The following is a 17,135-nucleotide window of genomic DNA, read 5'->3' on the forward strand; positions in this document are numbered from 1 at the left end:
GTGAAGCTGTCTCGCCATCCATTAAGGAGCCTTAGTCCACTGAAGTCCAGCAAAAGAGTTCTTTATGACTTCAGCAGGAACTGAAGCTTTGAACTGTGTACAGAGCCACTCCAAACTTAATTTACTTAGGTTCTTTTTTTCTCCATCTGTAATGCTGCAGAAAGGATAGCAAGAACCATTTTTAATCATCTTCAATTCAGATTGAGTTTCCTAGGTAAAAAAGAACAAAACAGCTTAGTGAAATTTCAGGAAGCGCTGGATTTTTATATGAGTAATACAATACACAAACAATAGAACTAGATGAAAAATCCTGATCTCTAATGTAAGTAGACAAAGAAGCTTGGGGGAAAAGTAGGTATATTCTTTTTAATGATTGTCCATTGTGAAAGTATTTTGCATCTTCCTTGGATGTATCCTGCACTGATCACTGCCACAGCATGGTGAGCTAGTTGTATTGTAGTCTAGGCTGTTTTCACAGTTGTTACAAATACAGGATGATGTTAATGTTTCTTTTTTCTTAATCTGCCAGGAACAGCGCAGTCAGTGTGCATGATCCCTTTTCTGATGTAAGTGATTCAGCGTTCCCAAAGCGAAACTCCATGACGCCAAATGCACCATACCAGCAGGGAATAAACATGCCAGATATGATGGGAAGGATGCCATATGAGCCGAATAAAGATCCTTTCGGTGGAATGAGAAAAGGTAGGAGCTTTGTAGGAGCTCAAGTGTTCTTCCCTGTGTTGTTGGTAATCAAGATGTTGTAGTCAGAATGAGCTTTTTCACTTTGATGATTTTGCCATTAGTATCCTTGTAGCAAAAAGAGAGGAGCAGTACAGTTGAGTTTCTGGTCTGGTCATATTCTCCCTGCTCAGAGTCATGCCTGTTATTTTGGAATTAACAGAATCCTAAAACACTAATAAGAATACCTTTGGGAAAATGGCATAATTCATAGGGTTAGATTTGGTATTTCTTCAGGCTGGTTAGCTACTCTGCAAATCAGGTGCTGGACTTCTCTGTGAAGAATGTGACTTAGAATGTGAAGTGATGAAGCAACATGCCTGGTTATAGCAGGACTGATCTGGGAATTCACTGTGTGAAACTGAGCAAGCCTCCTAATGCTCTCTGTCTCAGTTTACATGTCTTTCAGAATAGTAAAGCTAAATTTATTCTTACTTGGGCAGTCCCTGACAAAAGGTGATAAACACACTCAAAGTTTGTTTTTTTTTTAAGAAAGCAAAATTTAAAATTAATGTCAAAACTGTCTCTGGTCCTTTTGGGTACTTAACCTACAGCTGGCTTTGTGGATATTGTAAAATTAGCTTAAAATGAATCAATCTTGCATGCATCGGATACAGGAAAGTAGGAGGAAAGAACACAGGCAAGGCTCACAATGGCTGTAAAGAGAAGAGCAGGTGGAGGAGATGAAGTGTAAACTAAAACAGGGCAAAAGGGAGATATGGCAAGAGGAGGCCCTGAAACTGAGGAAAGAAAGACATGTGATGAAGTGGGAGATGCTTTAAACGAGATAGTTAATCAGGTGTGATTTTTTTTTTAGAGCCTTTCCTTTAAATCCTTTTGCCTGGACTGTGGACAGTAAGATTTAACACAGCTGACGGAAGGGAAAACTCTCTGCTTTAGATTCACTTTAGATTTTATATCCATATGAAATTACGTGGGTGTATTGTACTTTGTCATACATTTCACTCCATCCTGTCGAAACAGAAATAACTCTGTTCAGTATCTACTATGAGGGACTAAAGGCTAGAATCTCTTCTATTTGCTAGGTGATTTATATCTGATAATAGTGCCTTTTCTTGGACCCATAGAATATGCCCGTCCTGCTTGAGAAGCTACATTAGGATACAGTATCCTTTCCATAACAGCATTATTGTATATGTGTGTATGAGGGTTTTATGGGGGGAAGTAAAAGCTTGATTCTGACAGCTTTGTAGTTCAAACTAGCAGATTTGCTTTCATCTGTTTTGTAGGGCTTATGTTTGTGTTCATTTTTAGCATTGTTTTCGGTGAAAAGAACAAGAGTAAGTTCATCTTCAGCTGTGAAGACCAGAGGGAAGCAGCTGCTTGGTGCCTGATAGCTCAGTTCCATAGGAGGAAATTCCTTTCCTCACTGCAGCTCCTTTATATTATACCCATCATCTTGGTAGTGGTGGTGCTTCATGTGTTCCATTAGACCCTAGAGAGCTTGTTAGACACCTGCTGATTCTCCTTGGCAGTGTTAGGGATCTGAACATTCTCCTAAAATACTTAATTGAAAAGAAAGTGATCATCAAACATGCAGATGAATAAATTTAATTTCACTGACTGTTGCAGTGCCTGGAAGCAATGAGCCTTTCATGACCCCTGGACAAATGCCTAACAGTGGAATACAAGATATGTATAACCAGAGTCCATCTGGAGCAATGTCCAACATGAGCATGAGCCAGCGACAGCAGTTCTCTTATGGAAGTGGCTATGACAGGAGGTGAGTCAATCTTCAGGAAAAAGCAAAGCCCATTAGTGAAAATGACCTCTCTCTTCCATTTTCATTTTCCCATTCCATCTCACAGAGAACATAGCAGCCTACATTTCCTACAGCATCTTACTAAATCACTGGGAGTCAAACCACTGGTAATGACTGAGTCTAGCTGTTCACAGAAATTAATAAGGAGGAATTTTTACACCTTAGAAGTCACTCAGGCTGCAGCACATCAGCTCATGGGTGTCTCTGACAGCTGCCTGCAGCTGGGCAGGGCTGTGAAGACATAAAGTAGCACTTGAGCTGGTCTCCTAGCTGTGTTTTCACCTAAACAATTGCTGGTTGGCTTTTAATGAAAAACAAAATGCACCGTCTAAATGTGTCTGATTTGTGGTCTGTGAGTGTGAATTGCCTTTGGAGAGTCTGGAGTCTGTTGTCAGAGCTGTAGCAGCATCAGTCTTGCAGTGTGTCCAGCAGCATCAGTCTTGCAGTGTGTCCAGCAGCATTCTCATAGGTTTGTCCTTCAGTGAAGTACATGAAATAAATTTGGTCCTCTTTTGTTTATATGGGGAAAGGTTTTGGGGGAAAAAAAAGTGGTAAAATCACTGTAGTCTAAGCATTGGTAGAGAAGCAGAATGTTTTGGGAATGTTTGTATTATATGAAGTATTCTGGCAGATTTTGCTGCTCTGGCCATATTCCTGCTTTTACTTTCATTAGGCTGTGTACTTAGCTTCTCTTTTTGTTTCCTGATGGTAGACAAAGTGGTTCAGTGTGGGTCTTTAAAGTGTAAGGGCAGAGCAGTTTTCAGTCAGTAGTTTTAAGTAGTGGATGTGTCAAGTAAAGCAAATCTAATCAAGCTGTTCAATAGGTCACATTGCTGGGGAGTTGGTGAGAGTAAGGGCCCCATTGGAAGGTGTTAAGTCAAGAGAATGTTTTCTTTAAGGGATGTGATTTATTTTATTTTGTTGACAATTTTGGAAAATAAGTACTTTTTACAGAATGAGGTTTCCTTTGTAATTTTTTAGGTTGGATCATGGGCTGGGTCCTGAAGGCAGTATGGTACCACCTGGTCAAAGCAACATGGTGCCTTCAAACAGTGACCCAAGCATTTACTCTCCTAATTGTTATTCTGGCCAGCAAGGATGAGCACTGAAACCAGCTAACAAGTGCTAGAAGCCTCTGTGAGAGCACATAGGCAGAGCATGTGGCCTCTTGGTGTGTTACTTCTGTTTTGCTTTCTTGTTAAGGCTTTTGCCATTGGTTCAGTTTCTTGCAGGGAAGCAGGGGCTTGTGAGAGTCAGTTGACTTCCTGTAGTAGTAGAATCAGAGATATTAGAAAAGGAGCGTACATCCTGCCTTGTCTATCTGCTGCTCAGCACAGGACTAGAACATCATTTACAGTCCCAAGTTCTCCAGAGCAGCATTAAATGGTACCATTCTGAAGGTTCCACAATTTTACCTGGCTTGTGGTTATCCTGTGGCTAACAAACTGAACATTTAGAAAGTCTTCCCTTATGAATAACACATGTGTACCTTTGCTTAATTTTATCTTAGTGCTGTACTCTTGGATAACTACAGACAACTCCCCTCATTTACATTATTCTTTTAACTGGCATTGGATAATTTCTCTCCATTCATGTGATAATTTTAGGAGATACTGAATTGCTATTTCTTTCTCTCTGGTCATCTCTTTTAAAAAAAATTAGTTCTCTATGCTTTTGGAAAAATGAGGTTCCATTAGTTCTTTTAACATGTCAGGTTCCCCAGTTCTATGTTTCTGTGACTCTCCCTGATACATTACATCCATAATTATCCTCTAATTGTTGGTGTGTTCTCACTGGTAGTGTACAGAGAGGAATTACTGACATACTAGCCTGCAATACAGTGTTATTTATCAATCTTAATGCTTTCCAAGTACTTGATTTCAGCAACCTAAATTTCATTCAGATGTGCTAAAAATATTGCACTGTTGTGCTCCTCAGAGGTCTTAAAGGCCACAGGTAAGTTTCCAAGAGTAACACAACTCTGTCTCTCACCGTGTATGCTTCATTATGTAGCTTTAATTAAAAATTACATGAACATTAGCAAGATTATGAGTGCTGTTTTTACTCACTTTAAATTGATATATTCCTGAATAATCAAGAAAGTAGCTTGCTCTTAGACTGGCATTCTAAAACACAAGAATTTTTACCTGCAACCTTTGAGCTGTACACCAGATACTTCCCCACCAAGGATGGACTCCCCATGTCTGCAACTTCCTTTCTTACCTATTTGCTGAGCATACCCTCTTCTCATTCCTGACTGGTCCCTCTAAATCTCTCTGTTGTACCTTCACTGCTCCTCCTTTCTTCTATCTACTTTATCTCCTTCCTTCCACTACCAGCTCCAGCAGAGCTTACTACCTCAGGCTCAGGACCATACCAGACTGTACCTTAACCTTGTTTCCAGATGGCAAATACCTTCAAGATGCAACATTTTCAGAGGACTTTACTCTTCCTGGTGGTTTGAAAACTCCAGCAGCTCTAAGTGTTGATTTGAATGCTTTATTTTAGGCATGAACCATATGGGCAGCAGTATCCAGGACAAGGACCTCCCTCAGGACAGCCACCATATGGAGGACATCAACCTGGAATGTATCCACAGCAGCAGGTAGTATAGGAGAAAATGGCTATGTTCATAACATTTGTTTAAAAAAATTCACCCCAGGATTCTGTATACATTGAAAAATTTGTTTATGCAGTGTATGTCTTCTGGCACAGAGGAGTACTGTAGTTCTGGTCAAAGTCACAGCCTGTATGGATAAGCAATGTATGTGCAGCTGTAGGAAAATGTGCTCATTACACTGGAAGAATGTAAATTCTAACAGATGTTCTGTGGATTTGGATGTGCATCAAGTGATTGTCCCAAGTTAATAACCAGCAGACTGGGAAAGTATAAAGCATAGAAAAGTAAAGTGACTAATAGAAATGAAGTGACAAGCAAAGGAACAAATAGAAAAGTGGCTTGAATGGCAGGTTCAAGGGCTTTAACTTAATGTCATGCAGCCAAGTGAACCCAACAGAGAGCTGGAACAAAGTGAAATGAGCAGCACTCTCAATTATTTTCAGTGCTGTGGTGGGTCATATGAAATACCTATCTTTAGTATAGGTCAGAGGGCATATTCCCACATGACGTCTCTAGTAATAATAGGGTACAAATACATAAGAGAGAATGTTATTGGTGTTAAAAGTAGTTTAAACATTTGCACATTGCAGTCTCCCCAACTCTTACAACTGAAAAATACAAATTATATTAATTAATATGATTTTTCTGTTACATGTATGATTAGTACATTGTGAGCAAAATCCCACCTTAGAAGTCAATAGCAAAACTCTACTGACTGCAACAGGATCAGTTTCATTTTGTGTCTTATTAATTCAGTTCTAGTCATACAGTACTTGAAGTTGGCTTCCAGAATAGAAAGCATTTCCTTATTATAAAAAAAACTGAAATGTAAACTAGTTTTGAGCCAATTTCAGATAGTTCTTTTCAGTTTGGGATAGGGTTTTACTAGGAAATTGGGGTCAGGGGTTGGGAGTGCTGTGGGGAGAAACCAAAAGAGATCTTAGATTGCACTGTACTAAAAACATACATAAGTTTAAATTTCAGAATTTCTTGCTTATCTCTTTGGTTCATAACATCTCAAAAATGGCATAATGGAAAAACTGTTTTGCTGGTTTTTATGATGAGCATATGCTAGCAGTCTAGGTGATTTAGTGGGGAAATTGCAAAGATATGTAACAACAGTTTTGATATTCCATGCTAACATGTGCAGGGAATACATTAACTATATGTTCATTTAAGCCAGGAGACAGCTAGAATTTGTAAAAATACATTTGGTCCTGTCCTTAGTGCTCTTGAATGCGAAATGCATTCATTCAGAAAAACAGTGGGGAATGAAGGACAAGGATCCTGACCAGACTTAGCCTCTCTCTCCCATCCTCAGAGGATTCCACTTCTTCATTTAGCTACAGATTCTGTTGCTAGTAGCCTATTTACAATTTCCTAAATCTTACTCTGTAGTGGTACAGGAGGAATGTGAAAAATGACCCTTTCAAAGCTTTATCTACTACCTGAAGGCTAGGGAATGACTTGCAAAGGAGGTGCAAGTGTTTCATTAGCCCCAGGAGCATGAACTCCTGGGGCTAATGAAACACTTGGAGCCAGGTTTTCCAATTCCTGTATGAATGCTTACATCCCAAGAGCTATTACACAGCAGGTGACCTGTGTTGGTGGCTTTTTGTCCTCTGTGAGGTCTCAGAATTCCACATCTCAGTGAAGAGAGAGACACATTGTGTAGTCTCAGTGTCCTGCTGAGCATGTCCACAGGAGGGAGGAGCTCGGGCACATCACTGTCCTCTGCTCTGGGGACCATTGGGCACGTTGGCACTGCATGTGCTGGAGTGCTTTTAAAAAGGCACATGCTTCATTCCAAAGTGTCTGCTCTAAGCACTGAGTCACTGTGGCAAGACAAACAGACCTTCTTAGGTGTGGCTGCTGCCAAGTCATTTCTTAATGTATAAATTGGCCCCAAGGGTGGAATTTAGTACAGCAATTAGTTCATGTAAGGCTTGAAGTAGGTATTTCTCAGATAACCAGAACCTCTACAGCAAGTCTAAAAAAAATACTTTCATACAATACAGTAGTTGTGGTTTTATGTGCACCAAAGTTGGAAGATGACTTTATGAATCCCAGAGCTGTTTTAACTTTCCCATATTGAATACAGAGAGAATTTTATCTGATCTTAACTCTAGTACATTAGTATACATTGTACAATGCTACTGAGCTACTGAGTTTCCAGGGGAGCTGTAACTTTGAATTTGCCATAGATCATATATTCAAAAGTCACCCATTTAATTCACATTTTTTGCTTCAGAGCACTCAGTGTGGTTTGAACTGTGGAACAAACTCCCACAGGAACTAAGGACTGCTGCAAACCTTACCACCTTCCCCTCAAAGAGCAAGATGTCTTTTTTTTGTTCTGCCACCTTAAACATAAATACATTCAAGCTTGTATGGTTTAAAAACCACTCCGCTCTCCCCAAGGTAAAACAGCTTACCTCACACAACATTCCCCGTTTGAGAGAGTGAGAAACAAAGAGGGAGTAAACCATAGGTGGCAGCTGTTAGTTACATTGCTTAATTCATTACAGAACAGCAGGGTAAGAACCTGCATAAACTAGAACAGAATGTTTGGATGTGACCATTTGCTGTAATAATCTCACAGTAAATTAAACGTAATAAGGGTGATTTGGGAAGAAGATCATTGCCCAAAGAGGACCATATTCATGGGAATTACACAAAATATCAAATGCAGAAGATTGTTTTGTCCTATTAATAAATTTACTATCTGTAACCTGTGTCATATTGTAAGATTCAGTATTTCAGACGTGCATGCTTGCAGCATATCATGTTACTTTAAGTGTTTATTCAGTGCTTGTCTCTTGAAAAGATTCACTGGATGGTTTTGAATTTTTTTTAAGATTTTTTCTTCTTGGTAGACTAAAAATAAAACAGAAGTGAAAATATTTTAGTTGGTGAGGACTGTTGCCTTTTCATGCATGTCTGAAATGACCAGTGGAATTTAGTCTGACAGATGGAGGAGGAAAGGGAAAGGAAAAAAATTAGAGCGAGCATAAGAAAATTTAGCCCAAGGATAAGCTTCCTTTTAGTATTCAGTTATAAGTGCAGCAAAACAGAGGCTTAAAAAGAAAGCACTGGATCAAGCCTAACCATAGCACTGTGTGGCTGACTCTGGAGTCGGCACGATCCCTCTAGAACTAAGCGCCTTCAGCTTTTTAAATTAGTTTTCATCCAGTATATTTGTATCGTGCATTGAGTAAAAATGACACATCTTTCCAAAATTTCTTTCAGAACTACAAGAGACACATGGATGGCATGTATGGGCCTCCAGCCAAACGCCACGAAGGGGATATGTACAACATGCAGTACGGCAACCAGCAGCAGGAAATGTATAACCAGTACGGCAACGCTTACACAGGGCCTGACAGGAGGCCCATGCAGGGACAGTACCCATATCCATATAACAGGGAGAGGATGCAGGGCCCAGGACAAATGCAGCAGCATGGAATACCTCCCCAGATGATTGGTGGCCCCATGCAGTCGTCATCCTCCAGTGAAGGTCCTCAGCAGAACATGTGGCCAACACGAAATGATATGCCTTACCCTTACCAGAACAGGCAAGGTCCAGGAGGCCCCGCACAGGCCCCTCCGTATCCAGGGATGAATCGCACTGATGATATGATGGTACCTGACCAGAGGATAAACCATGAGAGTCAGTGGCCTTCTCATGTCAACCAACGGCAGCCTTCTTATATGTCATCCTCAGCCTCCATGCAGCCTATCACTAGACCTCCTCAGTCATCCTACCAGACACCACCCTCTATGCCAAACCACATCTCCAGAGCTCCAAGTCCAGCATCCTTCCAGCGCTCTTTGGAAAACCGTATGTCTCCAAGCAAGTCTCCTTTCCTACCCTCCATGAAGATGCAAAAGGTTATACCCACAGTTCCAGTGTCACAGGTCACAGGACCTCCACCCCAACCACCACCGATTAGGCGAGAGATTACCTTCCCCCCAGGCTCTGTAGAAGCATCCCAACCAGTCTTAAAACCAAGACGAAAGATTACCTCAAAAGATATTGGTAAGCATCAAAACAAAGCCTCATATAAATTGTGAAGAAAGGGACTTTGATTCTGATTTGATTTTTTTTTTTTTTTTCCCTTTCACATTTTAAGACACTCTTGACAAATAGTGAGCTTTGGTAACTAAAATGTGATTGTCTTCAATAAAAACGTGATAACGTGTGCATAGTGAGGATGATAGGTAAAACTCATCCCAGACAATCTGACATGAAATGAAAGTAATATTTTATATGGAGACTTGAAGTCTTCATAAATGCATTAAAAATGAAGCTTGCCTCAGATTTCAAAATGAGATGTGTTGAAAGGTCCTTTAGAATGTCTGTTAAATTACCAGTACAGCATTTAGCTTAGCAAAGCTTTCCATGTTTTTGTTCCATGGAAGCTCATGCTGTTCTGCTGTGTAGTTGCAGTCTCTGCTTTCCTTGAATGATCCATTTAATCATGCCATAGTATTTGTCCTGGTTGTTTCTCCTCCACTTCTCAAAAAGATCCCCAGGTATTTTCTGATCTTAAATTTTAGTTACATTTCATCCATTCAAGTTGTCATAATTCAAATTTCCACATTCCTGACAGAGTATTCTACTTTTGTTTACTGATGAATTGAGCTAGTCAAGTTCTTTAGGTTTGTACAATTATTTCAGGTTCAGCAGAGTCATGAAGAATGGCCTTGCTAGGGTATTCTCCTGCACTAAGGCTTATCAGCAGTTACAGAAAACTGAACAGAACTAAGCAGTGAAAATAGGGTCTTAACCAGTAACCATTTAATTTAAATTTGCATCCTCAGAATATCACAGTTTAGTCTTTCAAAACCCATTAACAGTCTCCAAGGATGCACTAATACTGTTTTACTTCTCCCTCTTTCTTTCTCCAGTAACTCCTGAGGCCTGGAGAGTGATGATGTCTCTTAAATCTGGTCTTTTGGCTGAAAGTACCTGGGCGCTAGACACTATTAATATTCTTCTGTATGATGACAGCACTGTTGCTACTTTCAACCTCTCTCAGGTAGGTGGGGGAAAGCATTATGCTTCTCAACTTTCCAGGGAAAGAAAAGTGAAATAAGACACCTACAGAAATGCTGCTGGCTTTTCCAATTTATTCTAATTAACATATATTTTAATATTGAAAAATTTGGACTTGTTTATGATTGGTAACAGTAACAAGAGACAGATTTAGGTCTCATAAAGAAAATAAAGAAGCCCAAAAAAGGATGTTTCTTGTATAAAGGAGCGTGTAGGAATATAAGAATTTTAGCATTGCCTGAAGACTAACGTGTAAATTCACACACATGATAGTAAATCCCTCAAAACAGCAGTATGTTAGTAATCTTTCTTAATCTGTGTTTCTTTAAAGACTTTGCAAAACTATATTAAACTGATTTGAAGGCTGTTTTTTGGTGACAGCTTACCCTGTTCTGTACTTCGATGTGAGACTGTGGGATTTTATTTAATGGCTTATTTTCTGTTTGGTTTCTTCTTCCAGTGAATTAACTTTTCACAGAAATACCAAATTGACAATTTGAAGGCTAAAATCCACTGTCTATTCATAGGATGCAAGCAACACAGGATTTAACAGTGTGTGCTTTTGCCTCACTGCCTCCCAGCATTTTTCAGCTCTGCTCTAATCATTTGCCTGTTAGGTGGTAGTAATAGATGGCATGCTGATAATGCACATCATCTAAAATTTGTACAAATTAAATATTCAGTTTCTCTCCTCCATTCATTTCTTGGTTACTAATAGTGTAACTCATCATTTTCTAAATATAATGGCTTTTTTTTTTTTAAATACAGACACAAATGGTACATTACATCCCACCTTCCTTTAGAACTAGGGATATCTATAGCATGATTTATCTCACCCAGAAGAAGAGATCTAAAATAGGTCAGATGAATCATACCCTAGAAATGGCCTGTAAAAGACCATTGATTATAAAAGGAATCGAGATGGTTATGTTAGGTGTGTGTCTAGAGTGGGTGTTTGAAGTTAAATGAGGTGAATTTCTCTGAATTTCGTCAGAAATTGTGTTAATGCATCCTATGCAAATTGCACAGAATACCAGACATCCTGTAAATACATACATTCTTTTGTGATGTCTGCTTTGGACTCTGTTTCCAATGGCAGCCAGGACCTTATGATGCCTGGTAACTCCTGCAGTTCTGATAAGCTTAAGTTCGTTCTAAGTTCTCTTAGAATCATAAGAGAATACAGAATGGACAAAAGGCTACATTTTACTGAAAACCCATTAGCCCACAATTAAAAAAAATAAACTCATTAAAAGCCAGACAATTGGACTGAATGCATCATAACAACAAAGAATTCTTAATAATAAAGCCACTAAGCATAAATTAATACCAAGTCCAGCTACTGCCTTTCTATAAGAAAGTGATTACAAGTTAATTAAGAAGATTAAACCTAAATGAAAACTGTTTCTGAAGGGTGACTTACAGCACCAGGCTCCAGTAACTACTTTAACTACTGCCAGACAGAGAATGGATCTATTCCAATGGAGATGAAATACTAATCTAGGATATCAGTACCTGGCCCCTGAACTGCAGGTTCCTACATGACAGTTGGTTTTAGAGACAGAGGAGGAAAGGAAGAATTGCAAACTTTAGATATTTAATAAAAGTACAAATCAGAAAAAGTAGCCGAGTTAAGAACTTCAGTTCTGTGTACAAAAAATGAAGAGTAATAGGCATTTCCAAGGGGACAGAACAGCTAAGCCAGATGTCTGCTATGGTTTAAAGGAGACATTAATAAAGTTCTCTACCTCTCATAGCTGTTACAGCTGAAGCAAACGGAGCTGTGATAGTTTGACATGATATACTGTTTGGACAGACTCTAGAAAAATTTCTTTTGATTAACTTCTGCTATGCAGGACCTAGCCACAAGTCCAAAGCAGGATGAGAGAAATACTCACACATGTATGCATCAGTGTTCCTAATAAAATTTAACACAGACAAAAATATTTATGTGATTTTTATGTTCTTTCTTTCTTCTTCCCTCAGTTGTCTGGATTTCTTGAGCTTTTAGTAGAATATTTTAGAAAATGCCTGATTGACATTTTTGGAATCCTTATGGAATATGAAGTGGGAGATCCAGGCCACAAAGCACTTGATCACAAAGCAGCCAAGAAAGATGATAGTCAGTCCTTGGCAGAGGATACTGGAAAAGATGAGAATGACGAATGTATTGACTATTTTGATGAAGATGAGGAGGAGGGGGAGGATGAAAAGGTAGAAGGAGAAGAAAAGAGCATTGTTTTTTCTACTCCTGGTGCCATTGCTGATCCAAGTGAGAGGCCAAAACAAGCCAGTAAATTTGACAAGCTGCCAATAAAGATTGTAAAGAAAAATAATCTATTTGTTGTTGACCGTTCTGACAAACTTGGACGTGTTCAGGAATTTGATAGTGGACTTCTCCACTGGCAGCTTGGTGGTGGTGACACAACTGAGCATATCCAGACTCACTTTGAAAGCAAGATGGAGATTCCACCACGCAGGAAAGCCCCTCCTCCCTTGAACTCTCCAAGCAAAAAGAAGGACCTTGAGGGGAAAGGTGAATCTGAGGAGCAACAAGAAAAGAGTATAACGGCAACCATTGATGATGTCCTCTCAGCTCGGCCAGGAGCATTACCTGAAGACTCAAACTCTGGTTCCCAAACAGAGAGCAGTAAATTTCCTTTCGGGATCCATCAAGCCAAAAGCCACCGGAATATTAAACTGCTAGAGGATGAGCCAAGGAGCCGGGATGAGACTCCTCTATGCACCATAACTCACTGGCAAGACTCCTTGGCCAAACGCTGCATCTGTGTGTCAAATATCGTCCGTAGCTTGTCTTTTGTGCCTGGCAACGACACCGAAATGTCCAAACATCCAGGCTTGGTGCTGATCCTGGGAAAGTTGATCCTTCTTCACCATGAGCATCCAGAAAGAAAGCGAGCGCCGCAGACTTATGAGAAGGAGGAAGAAGAGGACAAAGGGGTGGCCTGCAGCAAGGATGAGTGGTGGTGGGACTGCCTCGAGGTTTTGAGGGATAATACATTGGTCACATTAGCCAACATTTCTGGGCAGCTAGACTTGTCTGCTTACACAGAAAGCATCTGTTTGCCAATTTTGGATGGCTTGCTGCACTGGATGGTGTGCCCGTCTGCAGAGGCACAGGATCCTTTTCCAACCGTGGGGCCCAACTCAGTTCTTTCGCCTCAGAGACTTGTGCTGGAGACCCTGTGTAAGCTCAGTATCCAGGACAATAATGTGGACCTTATCTTGGCCACCCCCCCATTCAGCCGTCAGGAGAAACTCTACGCTACTTTAGTTAGGTACGTTGGGGACCGCAAAAACCCGGTCTGCCGAGAAATGTCCATGGCGCTCCTATCGAACCTTGCCCAGGGGGACACATTAGCAGCAAGGGCAATAGCTGTGCAGAAGGGAAGCATTGGAAACTTGATAAGCTTCCTGGAGGATGGGGTCACTATGGCCCAGTACCAGCAGAGCCAGCATAACCTCATGCACATGCAGCCTCCGCCTCTGGAGCCGCCTAGCGTAGACATGATGTGCAGGGCAGCCAAGGCCTTGCTGGCCATGGCGAGAGTGGACGAGAACCGCTCCGAGTTCCTTTTGCACGAGGGTCGTTTGCTGGATATCTCAATATCTGCTGTCCTGAACTCTCTGGTTGCATCTGTCATCTGTGATGTACTTTTTCAGATTGGGCAGTTATGACATAAGTGAGAAGCCAAGCATGTGTGAGTGGAGATTAGAGGGTCACATATAACTGGCTGTTTTCTGTTCTTGTTTATCCAATGTAGGAAGAAGGAAAAAAAAAAGAATCTTTGCTCCTCTGCCCCATTCACTATTTACCAATTGGGAATTAAAGAAATTATTAATTTGAACAGTTACGAAATTAATATTTGCTGTCTATGTGTATAAGTACATCTTTTTATTTTATTTTTTTTAACCAAAGTTGCTGTCTAGTACATTCAAAGGTCACACTTTTTTTTTTTTTTTTTTTCCATAGATTATCCTTTTCAATGTTCTTTTCCATGTTTGTATTGCATATTTTTTGGGAAGCGAACTAGTGACTTTTTAAAAAAAATGTTATGGCAAACCATTGTATGATGGGACAAAAATGTCACCACTTTGAAACAAAAAGGTGAAAAATAACCAACATACCAAGTTCCTGTGTGTTTTATTTTTTCAGATAAGGAAAAAATAAAAAAAAACTTGTATACCATCACCCAAAGCTCTGTGCAATAGAAGATTCTAGTGATGTAGGTATAGGGGATCAAGGAGGGTGTCAGTCAGTAGTCAAAATCCAAAACAATACTGATTTCTCCTCAGGAGAAATGGTTACATTAGGCTAGGAGCAAAACAAAACGAAATAAGTCAAGTTAAAAGATTTTTAAACAAAACCTGAAGTTAAACATCAATTGCTTCCTCACCAGAACTGTCTTGTCTACATATTTTCCTTTTTTTTGACCTTCCACAATGACAGTTCTTCACAATTCCTTTAATCATTTTTTAAAATATTTTTTTATTGCCTAAGGGCCGTGATGTATATAGAAGTTGTACATGAAACATACCCTCATTTTTTTTTTTTTTAGTACAAAGTTTTTAGTTTCTTTTTCATGATGTGGTATCTACAAAGTGATAGTAGAATTATTTTTTCTTTCATTTGGGCCATATCTCCAAAAAATAATAAAAAAAAAAAAGAAAAAAGAAAAAAACCCAACACAGAAAACCAACAACTGAGGGTAATGTACAAGTTTCTGTATGTATAAAGTCATGCTCTATTTCGGGAGAGCAGCCGATCACAATTTGCTTTATAAATCAAGGTGTGGAAATGGTTACGTATGGATTGATTTAAGAAAATGGTTACCAGTCTACAGACAAAAAAATATATACAGGAAAAAAAAAAAAGGAAGAAACACAACTTCAAAGATTTTTCAGTGACAAGAATCTGCATTTGTATTTCAAGATAATGTAGTTAAAAAAGAAAAAACTTGATGTAAATTCCTCCTTTTCCTCTGGCTTAATGAATTTCATTTATTCAGTATAAAATCTTTATATGTTCCACATGTTAAGAATAAATGTACATTAAATCTTGTTAAGCACTGTGATGGGTGTTCTTGAATAGTGTTCTAGTTACAGTGTGGGATATCGGAAAGCAAACTATTTACAAGAAAGAGCAATAATGATTATTCTCTTTCCCCTACTTTATTATTATGACCTTCAAAAATAATATGCTATTGTATTGCAGCAACTTGCTGTCCTTTTAGAAAAGCCTTCTCCCATCTCAGAGAAGTGTTTTTAATTATTATATATAAAACCATGAAGCCTCAAAGGGGAAGACATGGCTGACAAGTGATAGTTCTGACTATGCAGGTACCAGTCTCCATGCTGTGTTTGGGGGACTGAAGGCGGATGTTAGAAAAAATGACAAAAGATTTTGTTAAAGCAATAACCAACTGGTAGAAATCGATCTGTATTCACTACCTGTAATTCTCTCTGTTGGTTAAAAGTGCAAATACCCCAGTGATGTGGGTATTTAGAATAAACACCCACCCACTTCTCGATCCTGTATGTGTCATTGCATACTTACGTGGCCTCTCAGGCTGGGAGCCCCCCGTTAAAGTGGATCAGGCTTTAATAGAGCACATCCATCGTTATAATTGGTGGGAGATGGCCATTTCCCTTTCAGGAATTATCTGGTTTCAGATGCATCCACTCTCACCTGGTGATACCTTGTTGCTGAATATTGTTCAAGCACTGATTTTTGCTATTTTATCTTGGATCATTGACTTTGTTAGTGTGATCATAAAAAGCTAATAATAATCAATTTCCCTGGAATTGCCACATAATTACACTGTTAGTGGATATCCTCCTCCCCACTCCAATAACAATACGGAGGTACTTGAAAATTACAGCCCCCTTTGGCATACTGCCCATTTTGTTCATATAGATTGTTGTAACATTAATATACGTCAGAGAATTTCAGAGACAGGTAAAGTACATACAATTATAAGCCAAGTTTGAAACGTGCCTCCCTGGTGTCACGAGAAGTAATTTCTCCTTCTAGCTTCTCCTACTCAGTAATCTCTCTACTCCTACATCATCTGCTGCAGTGGTCTGTCTTCCTCTTGCATATCACTGCTTTTAGAAATGTCTGGTGAATTATAACCCACTTGTAACTCTTCATCACAGCAGGCGTATTTCAGGGATGATTTTTACAGTTTATTGCTGGGCAGTGTGAAAGTAGAATGCCCCGCTAAACTTATTTCTTACCAATATTTTACTGTTTGATACCGCCCCGTGGATACAAGCAAGCTGTTAAATAAACCCTCTGCTGAGTGCTACACACCCCTTTCCGATCAAGGACAACAAAGGACGTCTGTTCTCTTCCCTCTTCAGCATTCAGACTCAGAGTCCTCTGGGGAAAACTACACCTGTGGCAAAACACTCTCAGCTGTCAGAGGCAGCATGTTAATGCTCTTCAGGACTGCTCTAAGCCTGCTTAAACAACATGGGGGGGAAAAACACCCAGCCAGCCACATAATGTCCATATGTATGTGACATCTCCTGCCACTTCTCCAGCTGGGCCAAGAACTAGCCGAGGAAACACAGCACTGAAAGGGAAAGGTTAACAGTGTGGACTCTGCCTGAACACGATTTTATTCTGTTACAGTAAGAGTAAACAGTCTAAATCATTAGTTAGTGTTACATTACATTTATCAGAAGAAAGGGGACACGTAAGAAATGCAGTTCCCTCTCTTGTCTTCATATGATTTCATCTTTCCCACAATGTTCTCTTAAGCCTTTGGAGACAATCTGTTCATGAGACTTGTGCTCTTGGCATGTTCTGAGTCCTGGCCAAGCTTGAACTGCTGTTGTTATTGTTCTTACAAGAGGTATTTTTGGGTTCACTTTAGCAAGCAAATTCTACATTTGTATGCAGGTGT

General features: G+C 39.7%; 1 protein-coding gene across 9 annotated transcripts in view; it reads left to right on the forward strand.

The window, feature by feature from the left end:
* ARID1B (AT-rich interaction domain 1B) overlaps positions 1–15,287 on the forward strand; it is a 324,442-nt gene extending 309,155 nt beyond the window's left edge. For all 9 annotated transcript variants that reach the window (XM_086868234.1, XM_086868229.1, XM_086868256.1 and 6 more), the window contains 6 exons: positions 530–702; positions 2,332–2,482; positions 5,030–5,126; positions 8,391–9,180; positions 10,053–10,183; positions 12,187–15,287. In XM_086868234.1, coding sequence (XP_086724360.1) covers positions 530–702; positions 2,332–2,482; positions 5,030–5,126; positions 8,391–9,180; positions 10,053–10,183; positions 12,187–13,899 — 3,055 coding nt within the window. In that variant the 3' untranslated portion in view covers positions 13,900–15,287. The remainder of the gene's footprint in view (positions 1–529; positions 703–2,331; positions 2,483–5,029; positions 5,127–8,390; positions 9,181–10,052; positions 10,184–12,186) is intronic.
* The last annotated feature ends 1,848 nt before the right edge of the window (positions 15,288–17,135 follow it).

This window comes from Cyanistes caeruleus, chromosome 2 (genome assembly GCF_971803275.1).
Source record: "Cyanistes caeruleus chromosome 2, bCyaCae1.hap1.1, whole genome shotgun sequence".
NCBI classification, from domain to species: Eukaryota; Metazoa; Chordata; class Aves; order Passeriformes; family Paridae; genus Cyanistes; species Cyanistes caeruleus.